Source organism: Neolamprologus brichardi, chromosome 7 (genome assembly GCF_056152115.1).
Source record: "Neolamprologus brichardi isolate AB-2024 chromosome 7, ASM5615211v1, whole genome shotgun sequence".
NCBI classification, from domain to species: Eukaryota; Metazoa; Chordata; class Actinopteri; order Cichliformes; family Cichlidae; genus Neolamprologus; species Neolamprologus brichardi.
Genome location: NC_142110.1, coordinates 47,083,534 through 47,098,067, shown reverse-complemented (window position 1 = coordinate 47,098,067; position 14,534 = coordinate 47,083,534). Strand labels below are relative to the sequence as shown.

The 14,534-nt window shown below is 40.8% G+C and overlaps 1 protein-coding gene across 1 annotated transcript; it reads right to left on the bottom strand.

The window, feature by feature from the left end:
* Positions 1-6,135: 6,135 nt before the first annotated feature.
* On the bottom strand, positions 6,136-12,640 carry bspry (B-box and SPRY domain containing). The gene is made up of 6 exons (XM_006788951.3): positions 12,254-12,640; positions 11,536-11,634; positions 9,418-9,648; positions 9,274-9,299; positions 9,056-9,180; positions 6,136-6,917 (listed from the first exon to the last, which is right to left on the bottom strand). Exons 1-6 carry the CDS (start codon positions 12,638-12,640, stop codon positions 6,382-6,384), a joined length of 1,404 nt encoding a protein of 467 aa, XP_006789014.3. The 3' UTR covers positions 6,136-6,381.
* Between the last annotated feature and the right edge of the window lie 1,894 nt (positions 12,641-14,534).

Below are 14,534 nucleotides of genomic sequence, written 5' to 3'. Positions count from 1 at the left end.
GACATGTCGAAGAGGTTAACACGTGAGGAGCGGATTGAAATTGTGTTGATATCTGGTGAACGCAGTAACCGGGTCATTGCAGCAGATTTCAATGCAAGACACCCTACGAGACCACCCGTCTCCCATGCTACAGTTAGCAAACTGCTTGCTAAGTTTGGTGAAACTGGTTCAGTGTTGGATTTGCCAAAATGTGGACGCAAGAAAACTGTCACTAATGAAGAAACATCAGTGGCTGTCCTAGCTTCATTCAGCAAGAGCCCACAGCGTAGCACTCGCCGCATGTCACTGGAGAGTGGCATTAGTCGAACATCCCTTCGGCGGATATTAGCTACTCACAAACGGCACCCTTACAAACTCCAGCTACTGCAGCATCTCAACGAGGATGACCCAGATCGGCGCACAGAATTTGAGAATGGGCAAAACAAAAATTGGAACAGGACCCTCAGTTCACGCAGAAGATTTTGTTCAGTGATGAGGCAAACTTTTATGTGAATGGTGAAGTTAACAAACAAAACCACCGCTATTGGTCTGACACTAACCCACATTGGATGGATCCCTCCAAGGCTGTTGGAACAACAAAAGTGATGGTTTGGTGTGGTATATGGGGTACAACGATAGTGGGTCCATTCTTCATCAATGGAAACCTCAAGGCCACTGGATATTTGAAATTGTTACATGATGTTATGTTTCCCTCTTTATGCACTGAAGCTGGCACGTTCCCTGAGTTTTTCCAGCAAGCTGGTGCACCACCACATTATGGGTGCCAGGTCCGAGCATTCCTAGATGAACAGTTTCCTGGAAAGTGGATTGGTCGTCGTGGGCCAGTTGAATGGCCCCCAAGGTCTCCCGATCTGCCCCCTTAGACTTTTATCTTTGGGATCATCTGAAGGCAATTGTCTATGGTGTGAAGATACGAGATGTGCAGCACCTGAAACTACGCATACTGGATGCCTGTACTGGCATTTCTCCTGCGGTGTTGCTATCAGTGTGTGAAGAGTGGGAGAAGAGGGTTGCACTGACAAACCAACACAATGGGCAGCACATTGAACACATTTTATAAGTGGTCAGAAACTTGTAAATAACTCATGAAAGAATAAAGTTGCGTTGAAACCAAGCACACCATTGTATTTCTTGTGACATTACCAATAAGTTTGATGTGTCACATGGCCCTCTTCCTATTGAAAAAACAAAAGTTGTATCCAAGATGGCCGACTTCTAAATGGCCACCATGGTCACCACCCATCTTGAGGAGTTTGCCCCCTCACATATACTGATGTGCCACAAACAGGACTTTAATATCACCAACCATTCCCATGTTATTACGGTGTATCCATATAAATGGCCCACCCTGTACAACAAAAAAACTAAACAGGATTATAAAACAAGATTGCAGGTTAGCAAAATCATAGTATGATCCAACTCTGAGAGTCGCGAGGGGGGGGGGGGGGGGGGGGGAGCGAAACACCTCCACTGGGGCGGAGCCAACCTTTGCTAAATCTGGTGCTCAGGTCTTGTAGTATAACTACAACGTTTTAGTTTTTTTTATGTTTTGTTATTATATTGGTCTAAAAATCCCCAAAGGACACAAATTGAAATTGAATTTACAAAACAAAAATAATCTAAAATGCTGATCCGATTGAGCAATACTTTGTAAGGTTATAATACATTAGTGGCCACTTTATTAGGTGCATTTTGCTAGTAGCAGGTTGGCTTTTCTTTTTGCTTTCAAAGCTACCTTTATACTTCATGTCATAGATTCAACAAGGTGCTGGAATCATTCCTCAGAGAATTTGGTATTGACGTGATAGTTTCACAGTCCGTGCCCATCCTTGATCAAAATCTCCTGTTCTACCACATCCTAAAGGTGATCTATTAGATTGAGATCTAGTGTGTGGAGCCAGTTGAGTACAGATCTCACTGTCATGTTTAGGAAACCAGTGTGATTATTTGAGCTTTGTGGCATGGTTCGTTATTCTGCTGGAAGCAGTCATCAGACAATCAACAACACCTGAGTTATTGAGTGTCATGCAGGCTGTAGGGTTTAACAGATCCTCAGTTGGTACTACGGGTCTGCAAAATAACCAACATATTTATACAATGCAGGATGGATCCATGACTTCATGTAGTTCACACCATGTAGTTTTCTGACCCAACCATCTGAATGTTGCAGCACAAATCGAGACTCATCAGAGCAGGCAATGTTTTCTAACCTTCTGAGCCTGCATGATCATAGCCTCAGGTTTTGGTTCTTCAATAACAGGAGTGACACCTGGTGCGGTCTTCTGCTCGGCAAGTGGTTGTTTGAATTACTGTTTCCTTCCAATCAGTGTCATTCAGAGAACTCCCACACACTGGATATTTTCTCTTTTTCAGATCATTCTCTGTAAACCGTAGGGATGGCTGTGCAGGAAATCCCAGTAGATCTGTAGTTCCTGCAATACTCATACTGTCTGGCAATAACAAACATGCTAGATTCAAAGTAGCTTAAATCCCCCTTCCTTTCCCTTTCTGATGTTCGGTTTGATAATCAAAAGGTTGTTTTTAGTTGTAAGTAAAACACTGTACATAATAAAGTGGCCGTTTAATGTGTAAATATTGCCAATTGTTTAGGGTTTATATAAATGCTAATATTGATCTGATATCCATGCAGTGAGTAATTGCAAAACTGAATGCAGTTGTCAAATGACTGAGGAGCAAAAGCACCTGATGATTCATGAACTCTGATGGGGAAAGGAGTGTGTGATAGGGCAGCTGTATTCCTTGACCTTTTGACTGTCTTATCGCAAACTTTACTCTCCTTTTTACAGTAATAACGACACGAGGAGGAAGTAAAATTCTGTACACCTGTTGAGCTGTAACGGCCGAACAGAAGCATCTTTCCTGGTAAAAACATACATGTCAGTGAGGTCACAAGAGATGTTTTTAAACTGTCCCTAATTCACTGCTCAAAAATATAAGAACAGAAAATCTTTGTTTAACTTTTCCAATGTAGTATTTCAGATACAAAATATAATTTTCTTTGGGCAAATGCCTGATTTTGTCTCAGATGTTAAAGTGCGCTCGTTATAAATGAAATTATCTGTTGCAGAAGACACTTTTGTATGCAGAGTCTACAGTCTTATAGTGATTGCTACATGCTGGAAAATTTACTGTGTAAGATTGAAATAACCGTTTGTTTCACATCCTAATGACGAAGCATGATTTGTATGATCAACGGTCTTTGATCAGTCATTGCACAAATATACTGTTGATAAGGTTGTGGAAAACTGCAATCAGCTGAGACTGAAGAAGTCACTTGGATGAGTGACGAAACGTTTCTCCCACTGAAAACGCTACGTCCAGATGAACAGAATCAACCTTTGGGGATCGCTTTTTGGAGGTTTACATGCTTCCTCTCTGGTGCTCGTGTATGTACAATCTACTTTCCAATTTAGGGTTATGAGGGGGCTGGAGCTAACTCCAGCTGTCACAGAGACAGACACACCCATGACCCATTTGGAATTACCATTTAGCCTCAAACATGCATGTCTCTGGATGTCAGGAGACACCCGGAGTACCAATCACACAGAGAACATAGAAATTCAGCACGGAAAAGCCAAAGCCTGGTGGATTCAAATCCAGGAACTTGTTCTGTGAGGCATCAGTACCAACCACTGCACCACCAGCCACTTGCCTGAGTCAGCAGTCTTGGGCAGCCATGTCAGTTTCATTTATCTTAAAATTTGGGGAAGTTGTTTCACAGACTCATTGACAGAATGTACCCAGTTTGGGAATATCCTGTATTTTTGCATGACTGACTCTATTCGTGGTCCTCACTGTGTTCTGAGAGGAAACTTGGAGATCACAACCAACATCAAGCTTATGATGTCGGTTTCTAAGGTCGGACAGTGGTGCCCTCTAGTGGTTAAAAAGTAGATGGCGCTTCGGTGAGTGGGAAAACACTCCCTGGCCACTCTGTCAGTCACACCCTGTTAAGCTGCACCCAAATTCAAATATCCGGTCGGTCAATCGCATGCCACCAATGCATTAAGATGATAGGCAGTCATGATAGACAGCACACACATTTAAATCTTCATTAAAAACACATTTATTTTCACATTTATTCTTCTTGGAATTTGGCACCAGTTGACATCCTGATCCTTTGTTGTCCGATTTTTTTTGTATTTACGTTTTTATTTCAGTTTTTTAATCTTATTTTATTTTAATGTTAAGTATTATATTAATGTTTTAGTGTGATTTTTCTTGTAGCCATATACTTTTAATGCACTTTTACACAGCTGACTTTGATCAACTTTATTGTTTTAAATGTGCTATATAAATAAACATGACCTTGACAGAATAGGAAGGCAACAGCAATTTAAATAACTACTTGTTATATTCAAAGTATGCAGAAGAGATGTACGCCTCGAAGCATCAGAAGACCACACCGTGATTTCTGCTGCAACATTCAGATAGGAGTGTCAGAATTTGGTGTAAAGTATATGAAAGCATGGGTCAGGCTGCTGGAGGTGTAATGGTGTGGGGGATCATTTATTAGTTCATTGTGTTTCCCTTAGTTAAACCCGCAGCCTACCTGAATGTTATTGTTGTGGGAGATTGTCATCACAGTTGAGCAGCCGACAAATCAGCAGTATCTGTGATGTCATCATATTAATATGGGGGGGGGGGGGGGGGGGGGGGGGAGTCTGGGGAATGGTTGCACCTGATAAAGTGTTAATTGAATGTATCATAACATTCAGTGATAGACCAAGTTCCAGCTTCTAAATGTTCGACTGTTTTTCAGCAGTTTGAGTGTCTTTTTCTGCCTTAAAGGTAATAATTGATCACTTAAGAATTTCTAATTTCCCACATAACACTCTTCCCTCTCGCATTTTCAAGGAAGCTTTGAAGACTATTGGGCCCTGTATTTTACTTTTATTGAGTGCATCACTGTCATTAGGTTGTGTACTGACTGCCTTCAAACATGCTGTTGTGCAAACCTTCACCCTAATGCTCTCTCTAATTACAGGCTGATCTCCAAATTCCCTTTTACGTCCAAAGTCCTGAAAAACATAGTTCTTAAGCAACTTCAGGCCTTTTTAGATGTTAATGATATTTGTGAAAACTTCTAGTCTGGTTTCAAACCTCGCCACAGTACTGAGACAGCTTTATTAAGAGTTTTTAATGATCTTCTTTTAACCGCTTATTCGGGTTGCTCTGTGGTTTTAGTTTTACTAGATTGGACTTTGCTTTTCATGCGGTTGGTCATAACATTCTTTTATCAAGGCTAGAGGTCGTTCTCCGTTGCTATGGGGCAATTCTCTTCCTCTTCTTTCCGTATTTACTGTGGTGTCCCACAGGGGTCTGTTTTGGGTCCAACTCTTCTCCTTGTACATGCTGCACTTGGGATCCATTTTCAAAAAATACAATGTCTCCTTCCACTGCCATGCCGATGACATCTAAATTCTAAATACTTCCGAGTCGATTCAGTCTTTTAAATCACATCTTAAAACTCACTTTTTTACTTTGGCTTTTGAATCAAACTAGTTTGAGTATCATCCAGCTTGTTTTTTTAATGTTTGTCACCTATATTGTTTGTTGGTCTGTTTTGTTTGTTAATGCTTCATTTTTTAATTTTTTCATTCTCTTTGAACCTTCACAAATGCCCTTTTTTATGTAAGATTTATCAAGAAGTATCATTCTCATATATTTACATGTGGAAAATGACCAGTAGCTGGATTATTTGCGCCAGCTTCCTCCTGACTGCCTTTCCCGCTGCCCGAAAGTACCAAAAATCCAACTTAAACACTACGCTGTGCTTCACTGTATCCCAGTGGACGTGCCACACATACACAACATCAAACACTGCTGCGGCTCAAAGAAATAACAGGGTAATATTAGACTCAAGTAATAAAAGATTCAAGTTTAGTAACTCCTTTACTCACCACATAACATCTAAAATTTTGACAATACAAAACAGTTTCAGATTATTGTTAAAGTGAGTTTCTTTTCCACATTTAAAATAGTCCTGGATCAACCAGAATAAGCGATGTTTTCTTTGTGGACTTCTTAGCAACATGTAATCATACTAAAAACACAAATATTCTTTATAAAAAAAAACTGTTATTACTATAACAACACTACTTTATAATGTGATCAGCTCACAAATACATTTAAGCCTAAAATAATAAGAAACAGTAAAAAATAAAGGTGTCTACAGCAGGACTGAATAAATAGAAACTGAGGCTGTGTCTGGAGTTCTCATTACTGCTCACACAGCGAAGCTGCTAATTAAATCTACATTAGAGGACGTTGTTTCTCTCTGTGGTTTCTTCACATCTTTAATGCTCATTTAGCAATTTTGGCACTATATAACTCTGTGTGTGTGGTTGTGTGTGTCCATCAGTGCAGTATGGTGATACTGCGGTCAGTCACGGCAAAGGCCGGCAGCAGCGGGGCACTGAAGTTCTGTGAGACTGAGTACAGCACAGCGCAGGAGTGTGGCTCGTAAAACAGCAGCGTCTGACTTTGCCAGTCCAGCAGCAGGCCCACCCTCTCTGGCCTCCTCGCCACTTGTAGCGGCACCTTCTTCCCTGCGTGGCAGAAGGAGTAGTCTCCGTCGTAGTGAGACAGCACCCAGGACCGACTGTTGTGGCCCAGTCGAGCCTCGTTCCCAGAACCTTTGCGCTCCAGGGAGGCGTAGCAGACCCCGACTTTAAAGGCGCCGCTCTGGCCCACGTCTACCACCCAGCTGTGGGTGCCAGAGGACATAGACACCGAGCCTAAGGCGTTGGGCCAAGAGTCAAATCGTGCTGGGTCGTAGGGTGGAGACTGGCGCGTTTTTTTGTGGAGGAAAGTTAAAGTGCAGAAGTCCTCAGACAGAGAGAGAAGAGGGCTGACTGTGCGCTCATCGAACTTTAAACATGATGATCCATAAGCTGTGAGAAGAAAGGAAAAGGGTGGATTACAATCATGTTTTTGTTTTTAGATTGTTTCGTTATTAAACATGAGAATATGCAGTAAATACAGAGAATATAGAGAATATAAACAGGACATCAAGCAAATTCCGAGCGCTGCCAAACAGATGGCACATGGCCTCTTCTCCAAACACAGAATACCTGGAATTACTTTACAGTACTGCCCCGTTCATCTTCCAGATCTTCCTGATATACCAGTAACTCCTGAATTTCTAAGTTGCACAAGTATAATGTGTTTCAGTTTACCCTACATTCAGATGTCCAGGCACAACAAACACACACGCATTAGGAAATCAGATCATCTTTGGAGATAAATGTGTGATTACATGCTTAAATTTGTGTCGCTAAAAATAAATGTAAGTACTGTATGTGCTTTATGTTCAATTTGCTACAGTTAACAGGGATATTTTGTAGGGCGTCAGTCTGTGTCTGTATTGACAATGAGAGTGACGTTGTTGTCATCATCTTATTATGAAATCTCTGTCTTTCTGCATACTCACCCTACATAGCAGGAGTAGCACACATGTATATCTTAGGTGTCTGAAGGTTGTTATCTATATCATGCATTATGATGTCATCATGTTGTTTAGCAACCACCTACCAATGACCTAAAATGATCCACTTGTAGAATTTGTGCATCAGTAACACCTCAGAAAAGCACAGTTTTGTTTTCACCGCAGTAACACCTAACTGAAGATAATCTGTTTTTTTAGGAGATGGACCACACCCCAAAAACTCCTTACACACATACATTTCTAAACTTGCCTAGCAACCACCTTACAATGGACTACAATAACAACATAAAATTATATTTTTAATGTTAGTATAATTGTTGTAAATGTAATTATATAATTAAAATTTTCTAATTCACTACTTTACAAAAAAAAACAGGGAAAAAATGAAGCACATTTATTTTTTAGATTAATATGCCAAATTATTTAGTTGGATTCCTGAATAGAAAAATTAGTTTTAGTAGCTGAATGTTGTTCCTCATGAACTCCTGACCTCTCAGACACAAGTGCCAGATCAAATTTGGGTATAAAAACATGAACTCAGTTTGTTATTTCTCTAATAAATAACACAACTAAACTAAAATTAAAATGGTAATTATCTATATGCCTCATTTCAAGGCATAATTTTACTAACCATCACATTTTAAAGAGTATTGTAGAATAATCATTGAGTTTCAGTTACGTTTGACTCTGCCATTTCACTTCGGCGGTACAATAACGACTTTCCTTTTATGTGAGAAACAAAAAAACATAATTGGTTTTAACCATATTTTGGATATTTAGTTTATGGAATATAATGTACTGTTGTTAAAGAATGGGGTTGCATGCAGGACAGAAACATCTGCATTATGCTGCTAACACAATCTCGACTTTGCAAGCACCTACACAGACGCTAAGCTAGCCAAGAACCCAGAGTGATGTTAAAGCTGAGTGAACCCTGACCCCAGCCCAGCAGCCAGACCCTGAACTTTAACAGGTAACAACATGATGAGCAGTCAGGCTGTATCCTCTGTTTCTACCTGTTCACGTGTCTAAAGTAGAATCTGTGTGTCTGCAGCCTCAGGTTTATATAGTTAAATGCTGATTATGAGACAATGCATTTAAGGTGATTTTATGGACAAATGTGAAATGAAGTAGTAGTAAAACAAATTACTTCCTCCTAGGTGTAATTAAGTAACATACTGCAATACTTTTAAGAGACGTATTCTGTGTAATAATTCCTTTTTTTGATTGATGATCCCAACACTTATCACACGAAGCAGGGGAAATACCTCCATCGTGAATAACCATTGACCCTCAGCATGAATGTAATATCTTTGATACGCTGCTTAGCGATGGTGGTGACACTCAAAGCCGAGCCAATGAGAATCAGTAATGGAACAGGAGCCGTTTTCTTACATCTGTATAAACTGTAATCGGATATTATACTTTTTTCTGAGCATACTCTACAAAATCCACTCTGTTCATAGATTTTTAAGGTTGGTAAATACACCTTGTAGTGCTGCAGTGAAAACTTTTATGCTTTTGAATTTTGAATGTGCTGCATTTACACAATATGATTAATAAGTATAATAGAAATCTACTGACTGTTTGGCCCGAGCAGCACTGCAGTAGCCCACAGACCCCTCAGCAGCTTGCTTTCAGTGCAGCACGGGTTCAGGCTGAGCTGGTCTGTGTCACAGGGCTCCCCGACCCCCTCTGCCTCCTCCACCCTGAGACAAGCAGAGAAAAGAGGTTTAATGATACAGCTCCTGAGCAAGAAAATAGTATTCACAAAATATTGCTTTATAAAAAAGAAACATTACCTTTCAGCTATCTCCTGGACACTGGTCTGAAAAATGAGACATTAAGCAGGTGATTACTCTCAGTGATTATGACTGTTATCAGGATACAGTTATTACAGCCGCCCCTGTTAACCCCTTCCTGCCAAAGCTTCCCGAGTCTCTCACCACCAGCTGTGCGTCGGGAGTGTGCGTCAGCGTGTGCACCAGACGGGAGCGTGTTTGCGACAGATTCGTCAACGCTTGGCCCCAGTGGGCTCTCTGGGTCAGGAGACACTGCTCCACACGCTCCTCCTCTCTCTGCACCTCCTCCAAGAGACGCTGCTCCTCCTCCTCCAGGGCTTCACGTGCCGCGCTCACCTGAGCCAGCACCTGCTCCCTCGCCCTGCTCGCCGCTGCCTGCATAATAAGACAGCAGGGAAGAAGAAATGCATGAGTGTGAAGTGAATACTTGTGGTTTGGAATCCAACTGCATAAATGATAAATTTATTGATTTATCAATGATTTTAAAATGATTTCCTTTAAAATCTGGCATGAGAAAACTGAAAATGAAACATTTACTGTCTCCAAAATTAAAATCTTTATCCTTGTGCATCTCCTGTGAATTAGTCTCACATTGTTTTTACTCTCTTTTAATCATTTAGCGTCACTTGTACAGTTCTTTGAATATCACAAATGTGTGAAAAATGCCATAAAAACCACATCCACAGTCCCAGCACTAATTTTCACATCTTCATACTTGAACTGACTAACATGACAATATACATACGGCACACCGCGAGCCAATCAAACTGTGTCAGCTATCTGAGATGTTGGCCTGCAGTAGCATGGGTATTATTTTTAGTTAAATAGAATAAAAATACAAAACAGACTTTAAAAAAAATGGAATCTAAGTGAAACGCTTTGTGAAATCTCATTAGTATCATAGTAACATCCCTCCTTTAGTATCCATTATTTTGGTAACAATTTTATTACAACTTGCCTGATGGGTCAGTGGTGGATGTGTTTATTGAGACTTTGAAGCTCTACAAGTCTGTTTTTTAAAGATTTTTAATGTAACACCTGCACTGCTGTAATAAATTCAAGTGCACGTAGCATATTCAGATAAAATTCGTCATACTGTGATGTCGTCTCTCTTTTTAATGCCCACTTCCTGTCTGGTATTCTCTCCTATAACTCAAACACTGGTCTACACCTGCACCTAATGGAAGCTGCTGCTGCTCATAAGCAGTGACACAAGCACTTTACGGTGGGCACGGACGACAGCTTGTTAATGATACTCGTGACTCGCACATCTGACCAAGCACAGCAAAGTGTACAGAGATTCACTGACCACGCTCCCCCCCACCCCCCCCACTGTGTAAAGCTATTTTGTTACAGAAACATTTGATTCCTGCTCAGGTGTGGTGGTAGTTTTCCACTTATCAGGCTTTTCTTGTTTGCTTGAGGCTCGATTTGGTCTCTTTAGTGCACAAGCACAACTTGTCCTGATCACCCATTAAGCTAAGAGAGGCTGCAGACTTTGCTACGTGCACTGAATCAGCAAGACTTGCCCCATGCTTCAATTATTTTCTTTTCTTTTCTATCTCTGTTGTTACAGTCTTCATTTTTTATACATACATACATTTTTATATATTTTTAAGTCAGTGATTATATCAAAGTCTTTTAAACCATGTGAAGCATATGTTATAAAATATATTATCATTATCTTTTCATTATTATACTCCTGGGTTAACACTTAATTGTAAGAGAAAAGAAATAATTGCCTCCTAATATTTATAGAACTTACACAGACGGTCATATAAAGGAATAAACGGGTAAATGCATGTTAAGTTTTGTTTTACGTGCAAACAAATTCAAAGAAAATTTTACCAATAATCAATTAGTTTGCATATTTATCAAAGAAATGTCCCAGTTTTGTTTGTTTTTCTGAAATATGTGGATTTGCTTCTGTTTCTCTGCTCTAATGTGAACTGAATAATTTGGGTTTAGATGGACAAAACAGTCAAAATAAAGACTTCACTATGGGCTCAGAGAGTTGATGTATATATGTATATTATACTAATAGTAAAAGAAAAATTTTTATAAATTGACTGATCAGTAGAAACAGATAGCAGTTTGTAGAAATTCCTATCACTATACACAAACCCAAAACGTGGCCAAAAAAAAATCACATCTGAAACAGGATCCAGCAAATGTCAACACAATGCACTTGCTAAACAGGCTCTATAGCATTTGGATGCTGAGATCATCATGAGTGTGTGAGCCTGGGTGGGTGTGGATCACCTGAAGCTTCTGCTCTTTGGCTGCCAGTGTCTGCTCGATAAACCTCTCAATCCTCAGGGCCTGCAGCTGCATTTTCTCACACACGTCCACCAGTTTGTCCTGATAAGAAAAAGGAAAAAAAGAAAAACCTAAATAGGCTGCACACTGTCTGCAGTTCAGGAATAAAAAAAAAAAACCACATTAAAAACCACGTGGAATTCATCAGCTGGAAACACAGCAAGAAAATCCTGTATTCTCAAATACCGCTGAGAGGAATCAGCCACTTAAAGTGTGGCACTCCCAAAAAAGCCCTAAGAACTACACAAACATTAACTTAACAAATATGGAAACACCCGGGCCACTTTGTTTCATAATAACTGTTATCTGGATAACTGTTATGGTTATACAACTGTAGGTGAAATATAAAAATCCACACTTTCTCAGTCACAATGGGCAAAATCTTTCACAAAAACTCAATTAAATCAAAGCATTTTTACTTTTTAAACATGTATTGTGTTAGGTTTAGTCAGAAAAAGGTCATTTTATGGTAGAAGAAAATAGTTCCAATCAGACAAAGTGAAACCTTCCTGAAGCCATTTGGAGACCTGCAGGCAGATTATTCCGGGTGAAAATGTGTATTTATTGTAGCTATACACCCCTGAACTGAAAATGATCACTATTAAATCCCATATGAGTGAAATATGTTAAAACAGCTGTTGCTTGGCTGCCCGAGACTCACCCTGACTCTGGTGACTCTGGTGGCCAGAGGGGTCACGGTGTGTCCCTGGCAGGAGCCCACGGTGGCGCAGTGGGAGCAGATGAGTTTCTGCTCGGTGCCGCAGAACCAGTCCAGCTCGGATTCGTGGTCCACACACAGCTCGCTCTCAACAGAGTAGATCCCGGACTCGGTGTCGGAGGTGGCCGCAGCCAGTGAGGTTTTTCCGGGACTGCCGCTCATAGTCGGCCGCGGAGCGTCGACTGTCTTCTGCAGCTTCATTCCGCCTCCCAGCACGGAGAAAATGGGCTGCTCGCACTCCATGCTCCAGCTTTTAGCTTTTAGAGTCTCCTCTGGGTCACCCGATGGGGACGAGCATGTTAAATCACACGTTTCGAAGTCCTCGGTCATGGCACGAAAGCAGGACAGGTGCACCGGCGGAGGAGGAGGAGTCGCATCTAGAGCGTAGCAGTAACACAGGTGTAACAGGTGAGCGGAACGCGGAAGTAACAGGGATATCAGAGGTCAGAGCTCAAAGAAAGAAAAAGGGAAAAAAAAAAAGCTTCTGGTTTTCACACGAGCGTCACCTGATAACCGCCCGTAGAGTCTGAAATCATGCCATCATACAAGCAGGTGTTATAGGCCTATGTGCCTTATGGCCTAATAGCCTGCGGTTACATATTCATAGTATCTCTCATTTCCCTGTTTCACTGGTGTTCCTGATTTTGGCCACTTTAGAACCTTTTTTTTTCTTTTTCAATATGCAGATAACACCTTTGGTTTTAAAACAATTACTTTGTTTAATAAAGCACAGCTCAAAGGGCAGGAGTTCAACCTTAGTCAGCTTTAATTCATAGCCCTATATTTCAGAAGAAATTCATATATAGATAAGTTTTTAAAAACCCTACTAACTGAGCAAAGTCCCTAAAATTCAGCATGAGTAAAAGCTGAGTGGGATATTGTAGAACAGGTCAGGGGACATTAGGTAAATCACACTCAGAGAATTAATGAGAATGTTTCTTTGTAGACATTTATACTTTTTATATACTTAAAATGTGTCAAATAGATTTTTGCTATACTTCGAACAAAGTAAAACTCTCACGTGTAAAATAAAAAGGCTTTATTTCCTCATTTTGGCTCATTTATGGTGAGTTTCTGAGACCGTATCAATGCAACAATAGGACCCTGGAGTATCTGTTAGACACCTGTGTGTGAGCAGAGCGTAATTATATTTTTCAGGAAGGACAGGTGTGATAGAAACTCATGGTTCATTTTATGACTATGTGCAGGGATAGGCGGTGCGGCCACACCTTGAGACAGTTCATTTAGCAATACTGAGCAACACCCACTCCCTGCAAGAGCCAGTGAATCCAGAGAGACCTGGGAATACCCAATGTACACTTTGGAAGATGGTCTGCTATCACATATCATACCACAGCCAAGTCCATTAACAAAAAATGCCACTTGCTTTGTAAGGTGTGCCATCCAAAAATACTCTTTAGCCACCTCTTATTTCATTACATTTTGCTAGGATGAGAAACAGGTGCAGCGATTTATTGAGCTTCAGGCTTCTTGAGGACATTCAAAGCTCTTCTTTGGATGTTGGTTTCCTTTTGTTCTGTTCTCTGCCCACATGGTCCCACGCAGCTTCATTAATGTTGAGGTTCATGCTCTAATCAATGAGTCATAGTTTTCCACTGTGTGTCTTTCTATTCAGGTAAGTAAAAAGTAAGTTGAGTAAGTAAGTTTATTTATAGGGAGCTTTTCACAGATATAAACGTCACAAAGAGCTGTACAACAATTAAAACACAATTAATAAGAAAAACAGACTAAAAATAGCCCCGATTAAACAGAAAAGTGTTTAATAGTTTTTTAAAGACTCCACAGACACACACTGTTGTGACTCTCCCCTGATGACCTCCACATATAGATAACTTTCAAATTTGGATTCATCGCTCCATCAGACCTGTTGCCACTGATTTTCAGTCCAGCTGAGACCATTTCTGATGAGGCTTCAGTGAACTGCAGATAGATCAACCGAAGGTCCAGATGTCAGGTCAGCCACTAATCAGAAGATTGGTGGCTCGATCCCACGCTGCCTCCTGGCTGCATGCCAAATATCCTTGGGCAAGATACTAACCCCATGTTTGCCTACTGGTGGTGGTCAGAGGGCCCGGTGGCGCCAGTGTCCGGCAGCCTCACCTCTGTCAGTGCGCCCCAGGGCAGCTGTGGCTACAACGTAGCTTGCCATTGCCAGTGTGTGAATGTGTGTGTGAATGGGTGAATGACTGAATGTAGTGTGAAG

Excerpts from the sequence above, each read along its gene's own strand:
- bspry (XM_006788951.3), bottom strand. The coding sequence starts at position 12,640 with ATGACCGAGGACTTCGAAACGTGTGATTTAACATGCTCGTCCCCATCG. Across the intron at positions 9,649-11,535 it reads CCAAAGAGCAGAAGCTTCAG|GCAGCGGCGAGCAGGGCGAG; the intron begins GTGATCCACACC and ends CTTATTATGCAG. Across the intron at positions 6,918-9,055 it reads AGTGCTGCTCGGGCCAAACA|CTTATGGATCATCATGTTTA; the intron begins GTCAGTAGATTT and ends TTCTTCTCACAG.